The 25699-nt window shown below is 39.7% G+C and overlaps 1 protein-coding gene across 1 annotated transcript; it reads left to right on the top strand.

The window, feature by feature from the left end:
- Positions 1-444: 444 nt before the first annotated feature.
- Positions 445-21831, top strand: LOC146137265 (NACHT, LRR and PYD domains-containing protein 12-like). The gene is made up of 5 exons (XM_083393800.1): positions 445-503; positions 12283-12466; positions 15409-17126; positions 20697-20849; positions 21586-21831. The coding sequence occupies exons 1-5, from the start codon at positions 477-479 to the stop codon at positions 21754-21756; spliced, it is 2253 nt and encodes a 750-aa protein (XP_083249926.1). The 5' UTR covers positions 445-476; the 3' UTR covers positions 21757-21831.
- Positions 21832-25699: the final 3868 nt, after the last annotated feature.

Genomic DNA, 25699 nt, shown 5'->3' with positions numbered 1-25699 from the left:
AACCATTTTTACTCAAGTTTACTTAGATTTAATAAGCCAAATAAAGAATAAAAAACAATTATTTTCAACTCTAGCCGTAGATTTAAGATTATGGGTCGTCTTGCCGCAATGCACTTGCGTTCATTTCTATAAAACTTCGATTGCAGCCAGAAAGCTGTTCGCGTAAAATTGGTCCGTGTGCTAAAGGTTGACAATCACTATTTTCCAAACATGAAATTGTATGTACGAACAAGATCCAGCAGGCAACGCTGCTATAATTATCGTTTCACGACTTGCTCCCACTGAGCCTGCGTACCTCTGAACCTGGTATAATATTATGTGTATGCCAATCGTTGGTCAGTGTTACTTCAACAGTGCTAGATCACAGATATCACAGTATATACCCAAACTGTCATTTAACTTGGTATCTTGTTCCATTTTACAGACTATATTTGGTAAAAAAAAACTGTATCAACCAATCAAGCACAAGGAACAACATGGCCGATACTCCAAACCAAAACCAAGTAAGTTTTTGTCGTATAAAATAATAAACATCTTTGCTGCTTTGGATTTTTAATTCCACGCCAACCTCCTCATAAATCCGTCTAGCACTGGTATTTGTCAAAGTGAAACTTATCTTATTAACTTTATCACAATACACATATTGCATAGTGCCTGAAAAATGGAAAAATTGTTTTTCAACGTGCCTGTATAACATACGACCTTGTAATGCGTCTGTACTAACTCTTTCGGTTTATTAGTTTGATTTTAAATAATTTTAATGAATATAATACACTAATGTTAAACCAATTAGGTTAAAAAAATTATACTAAGTTTTATAGTGACCTTTTGGGAGGTTGGTTTATTCTTTAAAATCGGTCATTTTATTCAATTACTAGACGAAATACCCGGCGTTGCCCAAGTTATATATAGGGTACTTACTTGTACCAATAATATGCAGCCTTTTGCTATAAGCGCGATATATTATGCGCATTCGGGCAATGCCACGATTTTGCGTGGTTATAAAGTGCTGGGTCGAGTAAATACTTTCTCACAATTAAAGTAGGATGCGGCCCTTATGAAAGCAGCAACAGTATTAGGTCTCACTAATCTCGCAACTTTAGCAAAACAGCAGCAATTACCAAACAAACGATATCAAGTTTAAAAGTACGTAACCAAATAGCGATTCTGTCGCAGTGTTTAAACTGTACGGCAATATAAAGCCCGTAGTTCAGCTGCGCGTCTATATATACTGATAAGCAGCAAACATAACTGTCTTTAGTTTTACGGTTGTTACCGAACAGCGATCAACATTAATTTGAAACTTCGTATAATCCGACAAAATTTATTTTACAAAAATCAAGCATTATTAACAAACTGTTTTGAAAATTTGCAAATATTCGCACAGCGGGGTTATTATTTGTAATCTTGCGACTTTGTCAAAACCGCCGGCGCCACATCATTTTCGGGATACTTTAGTAAATAAGCGCTAACCTAATCGGCTCCAACTAAACGATATTTCGTGATGTGCATATCGATAGGAAATCACTAACATACCTAAACCTTATTTTTTTTAGAGAACCCTCACAAATGTAAAACCTTAAGTTGTAGCAGACAATGTTCGCATTGCGTGGTATACAAGCAAATAAGTAATCCCGGTACCATACTGCGTCCAACGTAAGTAAAATCTCGTCTAAAACTGAAAAGTGGTTACTATTAAACCCACCGCATTAAATGCGATATTTTGCGAACTCTATAAACCTAATTTTTCGCGGTAACATAGTTCAAGGAGTTCTTAATTACAAAATTCGCAAGTTGGAAACATAAAAATTTATTTTTATTAAACCAATATACTTCATTTGATTTTTATTTCCACGCAGGTAATTGCGCTTGAAAAAAAGTTTTGCACGGTTACGTTAGGACAGGGTTTCTCAACCGTGGCCCTCGGCCACCCTGGGGGGGCACGGAGTGGTAATTAGGGGGATCACGGTCATAGGCTTAGCCAGTGGAACACAGGGGCTATTTCTCTCAAGGAAATTATGAATATTTTACTCTTAATTATTTGTTTTGTAGCATTTATGAGCAGTACACGACTGTCGATTAAAAGCATGTCACACCTCCATTTGTCAAGTACTGTTACTACACAAACGATTTAGTTATTACGTTTGTTGTATACATTAATGTAGTTTTACTACTTTTAGTCATTTTGTTTTTTTCCTTTGAATGGCTTTTGAGTATTTCGTTAAAACTCAGTCAGTTGCTGCGCGAAACGGTTTGCTAGCAATTTTGTTTGTGTTCGATACGGCAGTTAATACCATGGCCAAAGCAATCAAGTTATAACGAGCCTCGCTGGCGGGAAGCGACTAATGGACTTTTAATCGTAGTGTCATTACTGATTCGTTGTAAATAGTTATTGTTTATGTTTTATATAAAGTCGATTTATCGCTGTGAGGTAACAGTTTTAGTGTCAAATTATTAAAGTTAATAGTTTGCCTACTCAGGGTGTCTAGTCTTTTTCTGCTTCAAGAAGCGGTGTTTCAAATGAAGTACTCTTACTAGTTCAAGTTCAAAATTTTCGCCCCTCAAATATTTCGGCTGCCGAAGCCACTGACCACGGGCAAAACTTTCTAGCTAGGTATTGCAAAACCAAAATGTCACCATTTGTTTGCCATTTAACCTAATTTTATGTTTTTCGTTATGACTGTAAAACTTTTTTGTAACGTTTTGTAACACATTTTTCTAAAACGTTCTTTGACGCGTCAGTAGAGTTGGTTGAAACTAGAAGAGTGAATCCTTTTTATTCGTTTATCGCGGAAAGTTGCGCCTAATTGTTCGTACGTGAGTGGCAAGTTTGGACAAATGCCTGTCGCTGTGACGAAGTAATTACTGTGCTGCTTTATATGTATCCATTCAATATCCATGTAATGAGGCGTCAGTGTTTTACGGGCGGCAGGTCGATTGCTTGCCGATAAATCATTAAGATTCCGTCAAATGCCATTGGGCGAGAAACTAACGACGAGATTTCGCAATTCCCTTAAGGGGCGTTAAGTTGCAAAAGAAACATTCCATTGTAAAACGCATAAGGTACGCTGTAAGGTTACTCAAGGTCATTTGAGGCCAATATTCAGCTACAGTATGTCAAGTAATAGTGTTACGCCAAACTAATCCAGAACTCTACTTAACGGCCTGCCGACTGCCAAGCGCTGCAACGCGTGTATTTTACTTGTATTAAAATAAGCGACAGTAAAATGCTAAAACACTGAAACAACGAAAAGCGGCCAACGCCTAAAAAGGTGACTTAAACGTTAATTCCCAGGGTTTTCTACAATGCAATGAACTCAAGCTAGACCCCAAACGCGACTGCCCACATTAGATTTCGTGTACCCATTCACTACAACCAGAGAAAAAAGGTGTGCGTGTCATTCAGTCGTTGGGTGCGGTTGTGCTTCAGGTGAACGTGGCGTTGTAGTCATGGTGAGGCGAAATCCGATGTCGGTGGGGGGCTCCGTTTTGGTTCTTCGGTGTTGTCTTCTTTGTCTTTTTTCTTTATCATATTGCGTGTGATGTCCGCGGCTACGCTTCAAACGGTTTCGCTGGACGTTCTGTTGTAGTCCGTTGGCCGCTTCTATTAAATAATTTACCGGTGGTCGCACTTGGATGACCTTGTACGGGCCTACATAGGGGAAATTAAATTTTCGGTTTGACCCTACAGGGACTACGTTATCCCTTAGTAAAACCGAGTCGCCGACGTTGAATGCGGTGTCATCTGCATTCCTGTTGAAATGCGCCTCCATTCGCTGGCGCTGCTTGACGAGGGTAGTCCGAACAACATCTTCGGCACGAACAAGTCGGTCGTGAAGGCTTTTGATGTTGTCGTTAATGAAATGCGACTCTTCGGATCCTGCTCCGACCAAATCCGCAGGTAGCCGCAATTGTCGACCTGTTAATAAGAAATGTGGTGAAAATCCCGTACTTTCGTGGGTACTTGCATTGTACGACGCCACAACAGCACACAGTGCTTCATCCCAGGAGCGTTTATCTTTTTGAACGTAATTTCGCATCATCGAGATTATTGTTCTGTTGTTTCGTTCAACACCTTTGTTTCCGGCGGGATGATAACCAGTCGTGCGTGACTTACCGCAACGAATCAGCTGAAGCAACTCCTTAAACATCTTGCTTTCGAAATTCCCGCCACGATCTGAATGGATGATGTCGGGAACTCCGTGAACAGTCATCCAGCGGTTGTACAATACGCTGGCCGTTTCGGTTGCTGTTTGCGTACGCAAGGGCCAAGCTCGGACATATTTAGTAAACACATCACAAGCAACAAGGACATATTGGTACCCGTGGCGTGTTAAAGGCAACGGCCCCATGATGTCCACTTCTACCCTTTTTAAAGGACCTTCTTCGCAAGATGGTACCAAGGGGGCTTTCGGTGTTTTTGAGGGTTTCTTGTTTAACTCGCACTCACGACATTCCATGCAATACCGCTCAGTCTCCTCGCGCCAGCCTGGCCAGAAGTGTCGTTCAGCGACCTTGGCGCATGTTTTACGAATCCCCAGGTGACCACCGCCTAACTTTGCATCATGAAGTAAATCGAAGATTTTGGGTTTTAGTTCACGCGGTGTTACAAGTCTTAAAAGTGTTTTATCCTGGTCTTAGAAATGAATGACCCCGTCTCTAAGTTTCAATTGACCAAAGTGACTCCATAAGTGCCTGGTCATACGCGATGTATTTGACACAGCGTTATATGGGGGTCTGTGTCCTAGGCTTAACCATTGGAAAGCTGGAGCTATTTATTGGTCTTGCTCCTGTGCTTGCGCAATCTCACCCATTGTCAAACCACTAGAGGCACGAACATCGATAGTGGCAACCTTCGGCGCATCGGTCAACTGGTCTTCGCCTATTCGACTAAGAGCGTCTGCATTTTTATGTTTGACACCCGGACGATGTATTAGATTAAAGTCGTATTGTGACAGGTGCTCGACCCATCGGGCACACTGGCCATAGAGGTCTTTAGACTGATATAGCCACTTAAGAGAAGCGTGGTCAGTGCGCAAAGTGAAAGCTTGGCCTAGGAGGTAGCAGCGAAATAACTTGGTGGCATGAACGACCGCTAATAATTTTTTGCGAGTGGTGGAATAATTTCGTTCTGTTTTGGTTAAAGTCCTGCTGCCATAGGCTATAACGTGTTCTTTTCCCTCGTGCCACTGCGCTAACATGCATCCAATGGCAAAATCAGACGCGTCGGTGTCTAATACGAAAGGCTTCTGGAAATCAGGGTAGCGAAGGACTGGTGATCGTATCAAAGAAGATTTTAGTTTTGGCGAAGCTTGTCTCGACTTTTCTGTTAGACGGTGAAGCGGCGCAGCTATTTTGGCATAATCACGTATGAACTTGCGGTAATACTAAGTTAAACCAACGAACTGTCGTACTTGCTTTGTATTCTTCGGGGCCGGCCATGATTTTACTGCAGCAATTTTTTCGGGGTCACATAAAACACCTTCGGCAGAAACAATGTGGCCTAAAAACTTTACCTCTTTCTTGAAAAAAGCGCACTTCTTGGGCTTAAGTGTCAGGCCCGCCTCGACAAGTCGTTGTAGCACGCCCTCCAATAGCTCCAGATGTTCCTGAAAGGTACGCCCATACACAATGATGTCATCCAAATATGCGAGTACTCCTTGCCATTCTATGCCATTTAAAACAATACGCATTAGTCGCTGGAAACTAGCAGCGGAATTGCAAAGACCCATTGGCATCACATTGAATTCGAACAGACCCATATGGCTCGCGAAAGCGGTCTTTTCTCGGGAACTCTTATCCATAGGAATTTGCCAATACCCAAATTTTAAATCGAGTGTACTAAAATAGGTGGAGTTAGACAAAAGATCGAGGCTTTCGTCTACTCGTGGTATAGGGTAGCTGTTTTTCTTTGTCACCTTATTAAGGCCCCGATAATCAATGTAAAAACGAGTTTCACCTGAATTTTTCCTCACAAGTACGATCGAGCTCGACCATGGGGATGATGATGGACGTATAAGACCCTGGGTCTTCATCTCGTGGACGATTTCCTCTACTTTCTTCTTTTCGGGTGGTGCCATCCGACGAAACGGTTGTCGCACTGGGCGAACATCTCCGGTGTTAATCACATGCTCGGCGAGATCCGTCCGTCCTATTTCTGTTGAGTGGGTCGCGAACGATCTGCGATATTGTTGCAGTAAGGCCTGAACCCGAGCGATCTCGCTTGTTGTAAGACCGCCACCAATTTCAATTGTTTTCTTCAGTTGGGTATACGGAGCTAACGCTCTGTTGGGTAGGACAAGAAAAGTCCACGCATCCCTGGTCATTACAATAACATGTGTGTGTTAACGACTCGACTGTGACACAAGTACCACTTTGAATACATGCGACATCCCCGGATGTTAGAATGGGCGAAAGTGTGGCAACCCGACTGCTTTCAGGCAGCTCGATAGCGTCGTCGGTAAAATTCGCTATTCGAGTCTGGACTAAACAACCTTTAGTTGTCGTTAAATATGACCCAACCATTGCACCATATTTATTCATTATTTCTGGTCTCCCTTCAATAAGTACAGCATGGGTAGGTAATGGACGACGTTCAGAATTATGAATAAAATAAGCTGGAACACAAACCTCTGTGGACGGTTGGATCAGGACTTTATCATCGAGAAAGACGTCTCGGCTGCCAAGCTTGAATGGCATATCGAGCAGAGGTACACTGCTGTTGTCGATTTTCAAGGTCTTGTTGCGGTAACAAACGGCGCACTCCTGCGTTTCTAGGAAATCTATTCCAAGAATGCAATCGAATGAAATAGAGTCACAAACGAAAACATTCATACGTAATTCTTTAGCAGCTACTGTAAGTTGTACTGGAAGTAAACCATCCATATTTAGTTTGTGGCCGTCAGCATTGGCCAATGACAGGGTCTCGGGCACTTCGACAAGTTACGTTTAACTTTAGCCTTTAAACAGTTCCATACTTTTCCCGTAATGATGGTAACTGCTGAACCCGTATCAACAAGGGCGCATACTGGCAGGTTCTCGATCATAATATTTATGAAGGAATGAGGCCTATGACCAGATGCGATTTGTACGATAGGCTGATTAGTTAAATCACCAAGGTCAAACCTGCTGACGTCCCTGTCCAGTTGTTGGTATTGGCTGGAGCGAAGGTCGGCCACCTCTTGTCGTAGATGGTCGATAGTTTCCATAAAATCACCCATTTGGCGTTGGAATTCCATTTGGAAAGCTGCAAACGGAGTCTGCAGCGACACTCTCCGTCGTAGCATTACTGCTAATGTGGCCTACATCCTGTGAGGGCTGGCACGCAATGCTGGCGTGGACAGCCATCTTCGCAGCTTTAGTGAAGTCGCGCTTTATTGACGCGTCCTTACTAATTGCAGTGGCGAGTGTTCTGTCGCTCAAGCCGCGCAGTAGAGCCAGATACATAACCTCATTTTTTATAGGCTTGTCGCCGCCGTCTGGGTAAGCTTGTTCGCCAAGGGTTTGCAAACTATAAACGTATTCCCTTATGCTTTCTTTAACCATTTGACCCCTTTCTAGTAACTGGTCACGTTTATCATAGCCACATTTTTTGCCTTTGGCCGCTGAAGCAAGTTCAATTATAGCGCTAGACGATAGTTCGTACAGGCTACTTGCGCCATCACTAATATCAAACAAAAAATCACGGTCGAGACATGTCAATAATAAATGTCTCTTAACATCTTCATTGGCTGCGATGCTCTTACAATACGATTCAAAAACTGGTAAAATCGATTTAAAATTGTCGCCTGATCTATAAAAAGGGCGGTGGCAACGTAAAAGACATGCTGCATGTAGCGCTTCTCCCCTCGGCTGTAGAGTCCTGGCGTGCTCGCCATTTTGTTACGCCAAACTAATCCAGAACTCTACTTAACGGCCTGCCGACTGCAAAGCGCTACAACGCGTGTGTTTTACTTGTATTAAAATAAGCGACAGTGAAATACTAAATCACTGAAACAACGAAAAGCGGCCAACGCCTAAAAAGGTGACTTAAACGTTAATTCCCAGGGTTTTCTACAATGCAATGAACTCAAGCTAGACCCCAAACGCGACTGCCCACATTAGATTTCGTGCACCCATTCACTACAACCAGAGAAAAAAGGTGTGCGTGTCAAACGAGGTGCCAACCGAAAACGTGATAAGATAAGAAATAAAGCGTGAAAGGCGAGGTGCAAAAGTGGAAAAGCGATATAATTTATGTGAGTGAGAAAGAAAGAGGAAAACGAAAACACGCGTTCAGACGATAAAACAGAGAAACAATAACACACATAGAAGATATAAATAATCGGTGCAACAATAATAATTCATTATAACCGAATAATCATAAATCATTTCGACGAATGTACTAACGTTTGCTTCGCTCAGTACAAAACAAAGCCGAATATAAACAAATACCTTTCCATCATCAAGCTTTGTAATCACTAAATATATTCACTTAAATTAAAATAAGTGATATGTTAAATTTTGGAGAAACTAAGTGCATTGATGCGTTGATTAATGGCTGTATTTCTTAATAACGTGGAGAAGTAAAACAAGAAAAAACACGCAGAAACAATGCTAAATATTTTAAAAGCATGGGGGCCACGAGGGTTGGGAGCCTTTTAAAGGGGGCCACGAAGCATAAAAGGTTGAGAACCACTGATTTAAGGTATAACGGCCATATTTAATTGCAATTTTACTAACTTAGAGATATACGATAAAATTCATATAGCGTTAGATCTATTTTTTAATCATATTTTATATAACAGGCTAGCATCAGGGGGACTCGAACTTTTATCGCGATCGATGTTTTTTTGCAATATTGCCGTTGTATTGTATGTCGTCACATAATTTTTTCGCTTAACTATTTTATTTGCGCTCGACATCACAGCCTTACAACTGTGGAGTAAATGCCCTCACAACACGTTTGTCAAAATCAGCTCGTGCACGAGCAATTTGTTGTGTGCCCAATGAGAAAAGCCTCCTGAATTTACAGTTTAGCCCCAATTCAACCAATTAAACCCAATTTTTTTCGCGCTTCGCGTGACCGAACCAATCTTTAATATTTTCAAGTTGTCTCAGTGATGTTTCATTATAAAAGGCCGAATTGCGTTTCGTAGGGGGGTGCAAGGCATAGGAAAATTGCCAAAGGGGCGCGGCTGATAATAGGTAAAGAACCACTATTTTTAGACAACCAATAGGCAAAATAAGCTATAAACTATAATGCCGAAGAGGAAAACTCTGTTTACTGATGTTTACTGCTACGCCAGAAGTATCATTGTTTCAGAAAACGACGTATTAATTTCGAAGCTGAATGCATTACCTTTGGATATGGCACGTTTTTCTCAAACGTAACAATTCTACTTTCGTTTTACTTGCAGGAAAAAAATGTCCTCTTTTTGGGTGCTGAAAATATGGTAGCCCTATATTTACTGAGCTTGGATTTGTCATAGATTTAGATGAAAACTATACACTTGGGCTCGCTGTGTTGTTAGGTCATATACCACAATTCATCATTGGAAAAGTACAAACTGAAAAGACACAGAGACGCAAGCATTTTGAACACAAAAACAAGTCGAAATCCTTTTTCAAACATCAAACACGACATTTCGCTAAGCAAAAGCAAAAATTTGATCAATTAATGAAGGCATTCTCTTATCAAACCTCTGTATGCATAACTAAAAATACCTCATGTCCTTATGTCTCAAAGGCAGCCCATTTACTTTGGCAGTAACCGTTGTTAAACCGTGTTTAGAGGTAGCAGCACAAGAGATTCATGGAAGAGCTAAAGATGTGGCCAAAGTGCAAAAGCTAGCATTGTCCGATAATACGATGCAAAGGAGATGTTCAATGATTGCTGCATCACTAAAAAATGTTCGCTTTCCAAACACAGAACGCAAGAAAATTTTAGATCACTATCTGTTTTGTCTTTCTACTGGCATAGACACTACTGCTTTAAGTATATTTTCAAAAGTAAACAATTACTTCTCCGAACATGCAGTAAACTGGTGCAAGTGCAAGGCTGTATTCACCGACGGCGCCAGGGCTATGGTCAAAGTGCGTAACGGGGTAGTTGCTCTCATAAAGCAAATCACAACGGAGGTTGTGTATATTTCAACAGGGGAGACATGACCACCGTGCTATCTGAACTCCGCTATATCGAAACTAAACAAACCGTCATTGCATTTCAAAAGGTATAGTGTCAGGTCGCTTATAGATTTAATGTACGTTCAAATAATTCAGCATAGCTCGCTTTAAATGAAATAGCTTACAGCGCAGTAAAAACACGTGTTGCCAGTAAGGAGTGCATCGTTGACTGGATTGCAGTACAATTCGGATACGACTAACGTCCAGGAAAAACGAATGCGTTGGGGATTAAAACTGGCCAGTTAACGAGCAGGATGCAGGGAAAAGAAAATGTGACAGAAAGACTTTAGCAGAATTTTAGCACACGCACAACGAACACAGTAAATAACAAATACAGACGCTGGTTCCTCTACAGTTGTATGTATTCACTGCATTTTACACCGTGAAGCATTGATAGCCAAAAAACTTGGCAATGAAGAAGAAAACTGCCAACTCGCGATTTCTAATGTCATTAAAATTGACCACAATACTAAAAACAAAATCGTATCGCGCTTTTAATGAACTTGTCAGCGAAATGGAAGATGATGGGCGTCTTGTTTATTGTTCCAAAGTTAGGTGGCTCTCTCGTAGAAGAGTAATGGAAAGAGTGTGGAAACGGCGAGGGGAACTTGTTGTGTGGTTCAATGGATAAGACGACAATAGAGGTAATTTGTTTCGAGATATGTTTTGGCTAGCTAGGCTAGCTTATCTTGTTAACATATTCGATATGCTTAATGAGCTCAATACCACTTTACAAGGAAAAGGAATTGATGAATTCAAAGCTACCTCCAAAATCGCATCATTCAAGCAAAAGTTCAATGTTTGGAAAAATAAATTTCTAGTAACAACCTGAACAGTTTGAAAACCCTGCAGACCTTCGTGTCTGCATGTAAATGAAAAAAACAGATAATAAGCTGGAGCGACGTATCATCAAGGCGGCGAGCTCTCATTTGCACACACTGCTTGAGAGGTTTGAAGCTTATTTTCCAAGTCATCAGGAAGCAGAAATAAAATCAGAGCTGTGGATTTTGAACCCCTTTGGCGAACAGCAGCCTCCGGGAACTTTAGATCATATTCTTGAAAAAGGCTTACCATATGTTCTCTTTTAGGAGGATTTGTCTTCTTTTTTCAAAAAAAGTGAACGGTCCTCCGAGGACGCTCAAAAATGCCCAAATGTCCTCTTTTTTTCATTTCGAGTTAGTTGCCTATACTTTCAACAGGACGCTTAGGCGAGACGTATTTATTTCCAAAAAAATACTGCAGTCATGAAACATGCTAAATTGCTTGCTTAAAAAGGTTTTACAACAAATTACCCTACTAGCCCTACCTTCTTAATTGTTATAGTAAACATTGCGCCAAAAGAATTGCAACAGAACCTCACATGTAAAAACAGCTTCTCACATGTTTTGCACCTTTCTTTGCTTTGTTTTTGTAACTTTTGCCTCCAACTACTAAGGAACTGTAAAACATCATCAAAGTCAAAGATAACAATTTTACTTTCATTTTACTCGTCGTCAAAAACGTCATTTTTGGGTGCTGAAAATCTGGTAGCCCCATCTTAAAAACGATTTCCGTCAACAAGTGTTTTTGAATCGTGAAAAACACTCTGAATGCTTTTGTTCCCAATTGGGCTGAAATTTTCACAAATATTCAGCAGCAAACGAGTGATTAATCACGTGCATTAATGACTGCTAATTATCTTTGTGTATAAATTGTCGTTGTTATTCTTGTGGTTGTTAATTAAGGTAAATCTATTGCAGCATAAGCTATCTATATTTATATCGGTAAAGGCTCACGGTTTCAATACACAAATTATTTCATTGTAATTTTAGAAATAGGGGAAACTAAAGGGTGCAAACTTACTGTGCTTGTTTCGTGCGGATAAAACTTTTCCAAAAATAAAGTGCGGACAGTTCTTTTAAAGATTGAAAAGCGCTACACTAGGGAACAGTCATTCGTTTTTCTGGCATGCGATACTGATGAGCTTGTATAGCACAGTTACCTTGGACATAATCTTTGTAGTTTTGCCATCAAAAATTTAAAATAACAACAAAAGAGAACTATTTTCTGCTCTTAAAACCATAAAAAAAATGTTAGATCGCAATTAAATTAAAATTGAACATCAACGTATTTATACAGGATGAAAATGCACCTCAGCTTCCACCGGCAAACAACCAGCCAATCAATGTCCTGCCTGTAAACATTGGTGATGTTTACGGTCATCAAGGTCCCATACAAAACCTCCATGGCGACGTTCATATATATGGCCAGCTACCGGGACCTGAAGTGGTTTCCGACTCAACAGCGACCTCATCTGACAAAGGTTGGTGATAACTTCAATTTAAAACTAATGACCAAGTGTGGGTGGCGCCACAGCAGGGCTGCGGAGTCGGAGTCGGGACTCGAGTAAGACCACGTAAGACTAGCCGAGTCCCGAGTTGTACGTGCGCATGCGCAGTACCATATTACAGAACTAATATAGTCACCAACTGTAAATCGTAAAGGCTAAATAGCATATGGTCAGGGGCGTATCTAGAAATTCAAAAAGGGGGGTTCCGAATTTTTAACTTAGGGAATTCCCCGTTGTTTTTTCGTCTGACGTTAATGACGTCATAAAATAGTGACGGATATAACGTCATAAAATAGCGGTGGTAATGACGTCACAATAAGGAAAAAAATCATTCAAAACAGCCAATTAACGTCCAGCAAAAGCGAACATTTAGACGCAAAGCGAACACGTGCGTTATCGACAATCCTGCCAGGCGCCAGCTGCGAAACCGCTTAGTGTGCAATCGTTAACTTCAGGCGAACATCTAAACCACTACCGTGAAATATATGTGATTGATTTTGGTGGATCCAAGTACGGGACCACGCTAAATTACAAGCAAGTCTGTCGCCACCTGCAATACTAAACGGAGATCGTTTTTCCCGGGTGTTTATCGATTAGCGCGACATATCAAACTACTTCGAATAAACGGTATAACTTTAATAGTTAGTTAATCTAGTTCAGCGTTTGATAACCGTTATAAGTTTGGGCGCACCTGGCGAGCCAAGCAAGCGCGATTTTTTTTGGTATAACGGCATTTCTTTTAAATTTCTTTTTTATTACATTGCCGAAAATAAAAATGTTAAAAAATATGTGTCAAATATTTTTGAATACGTTTTCGGTGTGTCCGCGACGCACTCGGCAGCTTTCCACGGCGTAACAGTAAAGAAGCGCTGATCTAGTTCAAAATGCAGCATGAAAACGTTAACAAACCGGACGTAGTGAAATCATTCGCGCAAAGCGCGAAAATTTTTCGCACTTACGTAGTTAAAATAGTCAAAAAGTAATTGAAATAAACTTGTATATAGTTTGTCAAAGAAGCGACGGGCCCGATGAATTACAGTAGGTTGCCGACCCCAGTCTTACACCAACATCTGATATTAACGCAGACAACTAACAGCGACCAACATCAGCACCGTCTAACTTGACGTTTTCAGAGAGAAAAACCGCTTGATTTATATTATTAATTGTCGAACACACACTTGCTGATCAGCCAACCCGAACGAATAACAATAGGCGTAAGAGAAAAACTATCGAGCCTTTACGGTCGACTAAACAAAAGACGAAAAATGGCGTTTTGCGTTTGATTTTGGTTTCGCATTTGGTCAAGACGCGTGACCCAATTCCATTAAAAAACACGCAGCTTCGGACGGTGAGTAAAACTCCGACAAAAACGAACAAAAAACGATGATGTCACTTACGAAAAGGGATACGCCACTGCATATGGTGTATATTTCCCAACCATGTATTGTGAATTATATGAACCCCTATAAGTCGTTGCAGAAGATCCACCATATTTAATTACGTAATGGGTGAAATAAAGGCTGTAGAGTCAGGGCTGGACTCGGGACGAAATGTCACATTTGACCGGAGTCGGACTCGGGTTTACTTTATTGGCCGGAGTCGGACTCGGGTTATTTTTAACCGACTCCGCAGCCCTGCACCACAGTAGTGATATCTTTGCGTGCATTGAGCCCAACCCCTTAAACGCGACTGTTTTTGCGAGTTATCATTATGGATTTGAAAAATATTTATTTTGATAGATTTTTGTTGACATTAAAAGCGGCTACAATAGAGCAGTGTGCGTAACCAGGGAATATTTCACCGTAGGTATAAATTGACGTCATTCGTACCACATAGTGACATCTTTGCGTGTAATTAACCCAACCCCTTAAACGCGACTGTATTTCAAGTTGCTTGTGTTGGACTTCAAACACATTTGGTTTTGATCGGCCTTTCTTAAAGTTTGAAAGCGTCTAGAATAAAGCAGTGTGTTTAGCCAGGTAATATTTCACCGTGGTACGAATTGACGTCAGTCGACAATACCTTTATGACTTATAATGAATACAAACTGATAAAACACAATCATCATATACTAGTAATTAGGCCTAAAATTATGATTCGCATGTGGCTTTAAAGCACATTAGCAGCTGGACAGCAATTGTTGCGTTGTTTGGAATACAAAAATTAAAAAAAAAAATCCCCATTTTAAACAATATAATAGTATCCCCATTTTAAACCTTTTCCGGACAAAATAAGCGTTTTTTAACCGATTAGTGTCATTTTAAGGGTTTTTGCATTTACCTATAATTAACGGCAAAATGTAAGTCATGGGGGAGGGGCATGGCTTCGTTTCATTTAAATTGTAATACGACGGCGTTCAATTAACCCCATAATGATGGTAATGTCGTTTGCTAGAACGATTTCCAATATTGCTGATCCCAGTATAAGCATTTTGCTTGTTAAAGAGTTCTTAAGTTGGAGATACATCAAAAGTGATTAGCGATTAGACAATAAATAAAACAGTGTAGGTAACTTGGTATAGGCCCTAAAGCAAAATCAGTTGCTGACAAAATAACACACATTTATTTTGGAAATAAAAAAACGTTTATTAATATAACTGAGCAAAGCCAGCCTACGCTTACAGAAGGCATTTCTAGCTTATCGTTTGCTCGTGATTCGCGTTGAAGTAAAATAAACACTAGGCGTTAACCATTTACTAACTGTTCGGTGGCTGGGTTAAGCTAAGCGTGCAGAGCAAAATGTTACGCTAGTTTATCAAGGAAGTTGTACATTCATATGTGTTAGTTAACTCACATCTCAAAACAAAATGGTGAACCAATTGGGTGCATTAATATTGCGGACACCATTTAACTTTCATTCGTTTTATTCCTGCCTTGGTAGCGTCCATCTTTAAAGAATAGTTCATACCTTTTCAGCAGCATCATGGCAAGAAAAGTCTCAGGAAGCAGCTGATAAGGTCATCGGGACTCTACCAAGCAACCCAGTTCCTCTTGACATCATTCGGGATTCGCAAGCACCATTGGAGGAGTTTGGTTTAAAAGGACTGAAGCAACTCAGAGAAAAACAGGTCAACTCAACCACGCTTAAACTCAACCAACTATTTACTGCTGCAAAACAAGAAGCAATCGATAAAGCCAAAATTAAGAAATTTAGAAATAAAGCAGCAAATGACGATTACGTGGAGAGGCATGGCAACGTAGTCGGTATGACAGGAATAGCTGGAATTGGAAAAACTACAGCTATTATACAGACACTAACGGAGCTTGTAGATGAATTACCAGCAGATCAAAAGGGATATTGGCTTTTTAAAAACCTAAAGACTTTAGGTCTTAACAAAGAAATGGGTGTTCTAGAATTGCTGTCATCCAACCCAAACTGGAAACACACAAAGGAAATGGATGATCAAATACTGGAAAGACTTTCCAAATCCAACAAGCTGTTTATCTTCCTGGATGGTTTGGACGAACCTAGGTTCAAAGATCTTGACTTGGATGCTCCAGTGATCGGATTGTACGATCGCGCAACGCCGATGGTCATTTTGCAAAACCTACTCCGTGGCGACATTCTTCCAAATGCTCACAAGCTGCTTACTTCACGACCGGGAGCTTTTCTCAAGCTACACCCAAGTTGCAAGCCCCACTTTGTAGTCAAGGTAATCGGCTTTAACGAACGCTCTCAAGATTTGTATTTTCAACAAATTTGCCCAAAGCAAGAAGATTATGAGAAGGTCACGAAGTCACTTGGTCAAAACCCACATGCAAAAGCTTTATGCTTTCTTCCTATATTTGCCAAAACCGTCGCTCCTTACATCATAAAGCATGGCACTAAAGATGGCACTTTTACGCTCACGGATGTGTTTGCGGCTTTTGTGTCCGATTGCATTCACTCCATTAAGTTTAAGGAACACCCCAGAATTTTGCGCAAACTTTCAGACCTGGCTTTACACGGAATGCTCGATGACAAGATCACATTCGACGAAGAAGACTTTGATGAAGTCGGACTTGATGCTGAAGGAATGGAGGACTTTCTCAACATGCAAGCTGTCTCCAGCGACCTCAACCTTCGTATACTGGAAGGGGAGAAAGTATTCTTCTTTATTCATCTTCTGTGGCAAGAATTTTTTGTATCACTCAAACTGTTGTTCGATACAGATCTGGCTACATTTTCTGGGCATCTGCAAAGCATGGAAAGTAATACGTGGGAAATGGTTCTTCGGTTTCTTTTCGGGTTGCTAAACGCGGGACTCCACCGTAAGCTAAAGCCTATTTTTAAAATCTCTTCCAACGATGTTGCTAGCAAGAGAGGTTTGCTGAAAGGTCTGATCGATTCGCTTGGATCTCAACTTTTATCAAACGATGGCGAAAGCTTTAACACCAAATTGTTTAGGCTTTGCAGTTTGGCGCAGGAATCAAACGATAAAGAAATCACCGCGAAAGTGGCCGATACCTTCCCTGGAGAGCTTCGTATAGAGGGTGGAACGATCCTTCCCAGTGAAGTGTCAAGCCTCTGTCACGTGCTTCGAGCAACACAAAGAGAGCTGGTCATCAGCATCGGGGGTTTCTTAAGTAGTGCCACATTTACCGGCAACGGTTTAGAAATGTTGATGGAGACTATGGCGAGAACCAAACACAAGGTTTGTGAAGTTTTACTGTTGTTTTAAGTTTTAATTTTTATTCACTATTTTCAAATAAATGCAATAAAGCAGCGGTAAACGCTAAACGAACCCTGCACCGTTTTGAAGCCACACAACATTTAACTTTCTGAAGCAGGAGTCGGTAACCTTTTTTAGTCGCGGACCTGACCAAAATTTAAAAAGGGCTCGGCGAGCCGTTATAAATATAAACTTAAAATTTTAGTAAAATGTTGAGTTTTGAGCGTTTTATTATAATAACTGTTAATCAGTGGCGACCTAGTTTTTTTTTAGTTGAAAATCAGCTTTTATCTAACACTAGACGAAATGCCCGGCGTTTCCCAGGTTAAATAGAATATTTATCAGTTAATCTTACTGATTAAAAAATAATTACACCTACAATAACCATCATAATGTACGAAGTCTACCTGAATTTAATCTGGTTAAACAAAATGTAACAATCCATCATACTTTGGCTCTTATACTTTAGCGCCCCTCCTGCCCTTTGCGAAGTGGGGCAAGAGGGGGGCAAAAGTGCCCTTTTCATAAAAAATGATATATTGCTTTCACAACGTTAAATATTATGCGACGGAAATCATAAAGGGGGTAGGGATTGAGCTACGGAATAATGCAAAAAAATTCGTAAAATGACATGCTTGACATTTGTTAAAACATTTTTGGTACCATTTTAAGCCAATCTAGAGGGCGTCGCTGCAAAAATTTTGCCGGGGGAATACCCCCGCACCCCCCAATATTTCGGCTCGCTACGCTCGCTTGCGGTCTATGTTGCCCTTACCAAAAAAGTCGCCACCCTTGCCCTGAAATCGCTCCGGCGTCCCTGTAAACACACAAACTTGGCTAAACACGTCTCGCATATATTTATTAACGAAAACCTGTGAAATTAGACTTTTACGTGGTTAAACAAACTGCAAAAAGCTATAAACGTTTGCACTGCGTGTCACTAAATAGAAATTTCAAATCATGTCATATCGTGTGTCTAAAATTTGTTAACCTAATGCTTCCCCACAATCAGAGTAACACCCCACAGACTGTGTAAAAGCGGTATTAATGTGAAAGCGGAATGGCGTGTTTAACTTTGTGACATATCTGCGTCTAATGCTTTGTTGCCGTAAATTTCCAGTAAATTGTTTATTTGGTTTAAACAGTGTAAAGATGAAAAATTAACTTATAACCTAAAAAGCAGTTTTGTGTCTGAAATAGGTCACAAAAAATCACTAATTCACGTGTTACCAACATTGTATAAGCTGGCTGAAGCCGTATATTATAGCCGATAATTACAAAAAAATTGCGGTATTTACAACAAACAAATTGCAACGTTGTGTGTTTTTTTAAATGGAGCTACTAAACACGACTCGCATATTTTACCTAACGAAAACCCGTGACATATATCGATGGAAAATCGCTTAAAAAGTAGTAGCAGCAATTATTCAAATTGGCGAAATTCAAGCAAATACGTAAAACCCATACTGCATCCAACGAAAGAAAATCCTCTTTTAAAAGTAAATTTGCTTAAAGTTCAAACCGCTACAATAAACGCAATATAAACTTTTCTACATGAAACTTTATTTTTACCAAGGCAATGTACTTCACGCAGGTTATTGCCTTATAAATGTGTGAAAATGTTTAACCCGTTTCGTCATAAGGTTTTGCAAGTCGCACGCCCGCTCTTTCAAGTTAACATGCAACGAATGTTGTGTGATGTTTTTGAAATGGTATAAAAATTGCTCACACGTGACCGGTTTGCGACGGCGTTTGCTTGAGATGCGAGACTTTCTCTCATAGAAAGAAACCAATTTTTTTCTGTCTAGGAGCGCACGAGTTTCCTTCTATTTACCGACTTGCTGGACGACTCGCTTAAGAGGAGCAATAGGAGCCATACGTTTCTCTGTCTGTTTCCCTAAAACGCGAACATGCTGACCAACAAACTTTTCCATTTTATATATTAGATTTGAAAAAAGGACGGTAAAGCGTTTGCGCCAAGCGCGAAGAAAAGCTATTGTGCAAATATTTGATGTTCCCCGTGGGTAGCGAAAGGACGTGAGGTTCATCGAGTGTGCTGCCGCCGATAAACATAGTCTAATCATAACCAACAATAAAAGTGAAAAAAAAAGTTATGCGGAAAATTTAATCGTTAATCTATGATGTAATTTGAATACGATATGATGTAATTTAAATAGAACCGTTAAAATGTCGATATAGTTTATTTTTATATTTAAACCACACAAGAACTATAGTGTGCAGCACCATAAAATACAATCAGACATACTAAGATAGCGTAACGTTCATTGTTGATAGTTCTAGTTCATGTACGTCGCATTTGGGCCGAAAAAATGCGCAAAAAGAGCGCATTATTTTTACAATTATGTAGTTAAAATAGACAACAAATTTCGGCAACGGCCTTTTGCCAAGTTGTAAAAGAGGTGGAGGGCCGGATGAACTATATTGGCGGGGTTGCCGACCCCTGCTCTTAAAGGTACTTTAAACTTCTATCGCCACATGATGGCAGTAGAGTGGCCCCGAGTTTTTTGACATTAGTGGACAACTTGTTTTTTCGCAACGGTTCGCTTTCTTGTTGTTCACCGAGAATTGATGGCACACATATTGCTGTATAGACGGCAAAAATTATTCATGGTCTGATGTTACGATGTTTAAATAGCGTTATTATGCCGAAAAACAGACCGCCATTGCTCGAATCTGAGATTAAACCGGTAAAATTAGAACAAATTACCAACGCGGTTTGTACAACTTTATTGCGTAATAACATGCGCGACTTTAATTGAGTCTATTTAGCTAAAAACGCAAAACGCATTTTTTTATACACTAATATTTTTCTGTTTTATTTTCTGATATAACACTCTTAATTGGCGCTACAAATTACGTTTTTCAGTTTGTTATTGGACATTAGTGTTTGGGATGTTATACTCCGCACTCCCCGACCCCTTCGTAGTCACTGTCGCCCTTAAGCGTTAAACGCTTCCACCTCCAGCAAGTATTTAAGTTTTTTAATTCAGTATCCATGTTTTATTATTTCGTCGACTAACTCGAAATTTTTCGTTTTTATTATTTTTACGATATCAAGATTTTAATATTTCGTTAATGATACTAACTGGAAACGTTTTAACGCGAGTTTCGTGTTTAATGAGGGGATAATTAATTTACAAACACAAAAACAAAGTTTTAAATAAAACACAGTTCAAAAAAGAGATGTCATGCTCAATAACTACAGTTTGACTTTAAAACTGTTCGCATCTCACGCTTTAACAATGTGCGTACTCTGCAGCTGAGTTAATAGGAATTTTAGTAAAATTGTTTTAGGCGCATAAATATTATGGCAATTTAACTTTAGGGACGACTCAATTAATTACAGTTTACAATTAAACGTCATATTGACCCGCATTTTTTCTGCAGCGACTTTACTTACACTTTTTAAACCACGTGATTGACTAAAGGTAGCCAACAATGGCGGGCAAGGCAAACTTATCGGCGCAAGTTTGAGAACCTCATCTATCTGGGACAGCTCACAGTCCAACATATCTTGTTGTTATTTTGTAGATGGATGAAGTACGTGTGTGGACAACTGGATCACGTGACTTCACTGCCTTGTCCACCTGCGTCCATAAGATAAACCGCCTTGTGTTGTACAATAGGAGCGATCTGTCCGGTTTCGAGGTTCTTACTGAAGCAATCGCACGCAGAGAAACACCTGTAAGTTAACTTACGTGCAACAATTGACATGGTTATGTCATAATGGTCATTATTGCGATGGGGCGGGCGCGATTCTCCAATCACACTATCGACAATCAAGCGGTTAGGGGAAGTCCCATGGGTGAAACGGGGACGCGTGAAACTGATAAGGGGCATCCCCGTGGGCCCATTGCACAGGGGAGAGTCCCACTAAGCATGGGTAGCTGGGACAAGTGCCTCGACACCAGGCTGGTTTAATAATTCAAACTTAAATAACTTCTTTTATAAATTGCGCGACAAATGCAATATTAGCGTATTACACTTTGTTAATGCACATTAGTGTTCGTGATGTTATACTCCGCAACCCCCGACCCCTTCATAGTCACTGTCTCCCCTAAAGCGTTAAACGTTTCCACACACTTTTGGATGTTTTCGAAACTGTTTTCTTTTTTTAATTTCACTCCTTTTTAATATTTCGTTGATGATACTAACTGGAAAAGTTTTGACGCGAGTTTCGTGTTTAATGAGGGAATAATTAACGTACAAATACTGAATCACGTGTCGTGTACGTTTGATGTGTTTGTTTCTTTATAGCAATTGATCGCGCAAATATTTATCGAGTAGAATCTAAATTCAACTTTTACGACGTTTTCCGGTTTACAATCAATTTGACCTCTGTCTGTATTTAGCAGTTTAAATAGGTTTTATCAGTAAGTTTGAAACTTTCGTTAACAAACCAAACTATATTTTTGTGTAGATGGAAGAATTATTAGTGTACAAGTTGGGGTCACGTGAGTTGAGTTGCCTGGCAACAAGTGCAACCAACATCAACAAGCTGACGTTGTTGTACTGCGACACTGCTGGGTCAAATCTGCAACCTCTAACTGACGCCATCTCACGCAGAACCCATCCCGTATGTTTGAGTTAGTGGTTACGAGTAAATACGTTGGCATTAACCGCACATGCATGAGTGTCTGCATATATTAGGGTGATGGGGGGCAAAAAATATTTTTTACGGACTGTTTATATTAAACATACCGAGATATATTAAACATACCGATGTAGGTTTGTCCTAAATACATCAGTGAGAATATAATACACGCTTCCAAACAACTTGTCAATTGCATTATTTCAGAAAAGTTGCATAACTAGACGTTTGTGTTTCACTTAAAAAAAACTCTTTGAAGGATGAAGTCGGCACTTGTTTTCACAAAATTACCCTCTCTTGTTTTGTCTAGTTAATAATTCAAACTGTTCTAACAGCCTTGTGCATATTGATAGATGTTTAAAAAGGTCTACAAACAAACACTCAAAAATGTCAGCCGAAGAGGGTTTGGAGACCTGGGACAAGCACATGGGACATTTACTCGGAAGCAATCTGTAAACCACAAACGTTCAAAAAAATGTTCATTTAGTTGGTTACACCCTATTTTGCGCGTTCAATGTTCACAATTAGGCTTATTTGCACCAATATCTGGATTTTTGTGCAAATGTTTGTAACACGACGAATAAGAAAAATTCAGTTTCGACAGCGGCTTTTGCTTTCACACAGACAATGATATATTCATTAAACACATTCGGTAGTGGCATGTTTTTCAGGCAAATGTTGACTTATTTCAGTACTTCAGTATTCAGACAATAATGCAAATTTCTAGCAAATTAATATTCTACCTAGGAAATTTAATTTTGCGTCATAGACACAACAGTTTCTTGTTTATTCCATAGTGCTCCAGATGTTCTACTTTAACACAGACAATGTGGTAGACCAGTGGTTCCTAACCCGGCGCCCAGCAAATATTGGGGGCTCGAGCGCTACTGTAATATTTCACTCTTTGTAGTGATTTTAATGGTTTCGTTTCGTGTTTATTCCGTTTTTAAGATATTAAAATTACACGTGTGTAGTTAAGTAACTGAAATGATAATTCATGGTTTTGGAAACTTTCTTAAATTTTGGACTAATTGCTACTTTTTACGAACGATTTGAATTATGTTTACTCTCTTGTTTTTCAACTTTATTTAAAACTGCATATTTTCTGCAAATTATCAACAGTTTTAGCTTTGTCAAAAATTCCCTGTGATTAGCCAACGATTGCATGTTTTCTGTCTAATAGCATATTTTATTTCTGAAATACACATATTATCGAACGATAACGGCCCTATTCAAGAACAGTTTGGCTGAGTTGCAGATAAACGATAAATGTTATCCTCCTATCGAACAATATTTGTTCATATTTCAATATAATAACACCTTAGTAACAGGGAGACTCCAACTATACTCCATAATGATTTTTGTATTGTGTGTCGTCACACCTTTTGAAACATGATAAACGCAATGGTTTATTTGCGCTGCAGGCGACATTGTTACGTGGTTTCTACGGAGCCTTGTTACTGCTGTGGAGTCAATGCCCTCACAACACAATTGTCAAAATCAGATTGATAAACTCAATTTTTCGCGCTTCGCGCCACCAACAGTAGATACTTTAGTTTTTTGAAATTGTCTCACTGATATGTAATTCAAAAAGACAGCTAATAGAGGGAAGATACATAACAATTAAAATTTCTTGTCATTGTAGATGGAATTGTTGGGACTGCGTGGAAGCAAGCTGGATTCACGTGGTTTGAGTTGCCTGGCAACAAGTGTAACCAACATCAACCAGCTGGAATTAACGTATTGTGAAATCACTGGTTCTGATCTGCACCCTCTAACTGGCGCCATATCACGAATGGATCGACCTGTAAGTGTGTGTTGTTGGAATGTAGGGTGTGTTGAATATTGATATAACATTGAGATGGATAAACCACGCAACAGCAATGCGTGTAAACTTTGGTAACTGAACCACTGTCTGGTGTACAAACGATTTTTTCGTAAACGGAATTTTTGTGACACTATTACTAAGTAATTACCGGCAGGGGCGAATGCCGGGTTTTTGTTTGAGGGGCATGAAAAAATTGCAGATATGATGTCACAATGTTACGTCATATCGTGACGTCACAAGTAACGGACATAGCGTTACGTCTAAACGTGAATATTTTTTATATTACGGTATAACGACGGAAAAGCACTCGCGTGCAGCGTGAAAAAATGTCTTCGTAAAGTATAAGTTTCCCAAACTTTAATTTTCGAGGGTGTGATAAGACGCACGGCCCCCATGGATAAACCGGTTTTCAAGGGAGCTAAGACACCCAGAAACATAACTAAGATTTGAGGGTATTCCGAAATACTTTTGCATTCACTTCGTTACAATAGGAATAATACAGATGGGGGGGAGTCATGGTCACGTGCACTCTGCTATGGATCCTCCCCTGATTAATGGCCTCCAAAATGAACCTGGCCTGGGTATGTTTATGGTGATAGCACCTTTTCTCAATGGACCTTTATTAACTATAGACATCGATTTTTGATTGGGTTTACTTATACATTCAATTTACCAACCAAAGCTTTTTACGATTATTAGCGCGATAAACATGTTCCTGATAAAATGATTGCACCACGAGAAAAGATCCTACTTTTGCGCAAAGAATATTTCTGGAATTTGGTAGCGACATTTAGTGTTTTTTTATTTGCTACATCGCTGATTGCATAGCTCAGTTGCTTGAGTGACTGTCCCGGTATGGCCGAGGTCATTAGTTCGAATTTCGCCGCATGTAATTTTGACTTGCCTTGCTTGCACGGAAATCCTTGCAAGACCAACCGAATACGTTTAGTCCTTCTCAATGAATAACATTCGGCGGTGGTTGTTTTTTTAAACGATAGGCCTAGGTCGTGGAGATATTTATTTTCGTGCATTCAGTGCAGCATTATACTTAGACTGAACTGTACAATTCTTTTTTTTGGCTACAATTCAAATTGTTTGCCCAAAATCGATGCAACAACATTTTAAAGTTAGACCGCAATAATATTGTTATTAGATTTGCAATTTTCATTTAATGCCAGTTTAATTCGTATAGCTTCAGTCTATCGCCAAGTGAATGGATAAGAAACACGAATAAAGTTAAGCGAGAGGGTTTACGTTAAAATACAAACGCCGGGTCCTTTCTGCATTTTAATTGTGTGATTTTGCAAAACCTAGGTAGAAATAATTAACCTGTTGTGCATTTTTTGAAAACTCGTACACGGATGTAATGACCAGGGGCCTGGCTTATTTTAGTGATTTAACGAAAAATAACAATTCATTTAATAATTTTAAGTTGCTAGAGTTCACTAAAACGACCCATAAAATTATTTTGTCCATCATATCCCCAATAGGTAATACATATCCCAGAGGTGATACCTGGCCTATTGATCGAAGGAAAGCGAGTCTTTGGATTTTACGTATTTGTTGCTTGACCTATTGTACAACCTTAGTATGTGGCCTGCCAAATTGTTTGTTTTTGCTTGTTGTGGCCCTTGCACCATTTTAATTTGTACAGGCCTGGTTTAAACTCATCTTCCTTGTACCGATACGCTGTGGACACGGAGTTTCGAGTTTATTAGATTTGGCATTTTCAACGAATTTCTCTGTAAAAAACAACACAAAAGCTATAGTTATGCGAAAGTTAAGCAGAGCATTTAACACTATAGGTTGTTTAAAGTGAAATATTAATATAGCTCTAATATTTTAAAATAAGTTTACTGCTTCAACCTTAATTTCCGTTAAGTTAAGCTCTCTGAAATTTATTTTTTCTTCTACAGTTATTATTTAAAAACAATACTCCTGACAATGTGCATTATAAGCAATGGTCAATCCTTGCACACCCAAATATACCGTATTTTACGGAACATAAGGCGCACTTGAAATCTTTTTTTTTTTCTCATAAATTGATCGTGCGCCTTATAAGGTGCGCCTAATATATGGATCAAGTACGGTAGAGTGCTTTATTGCCTACACTCA

The sequence above is a fragment of the Ascidiella aspersa genome, chromosome 7 (assembly GCF_963924565.1).
Source record: "Ascidiella aspersa chromosome 7, kaAscAspe10.2, whole genome shotgun sequence".
NCBI classification, from domain to species: domain Eukaryota; kingdom Metazoa; phylum Chordata; class Ascidiacea; order Phlebobranchia; family Ascidiidae; genus Ascidiella; species Ascidiella aspersa.
This window is presented reverse-complemented; position numbering and strand designations above follow the sequence as displayed.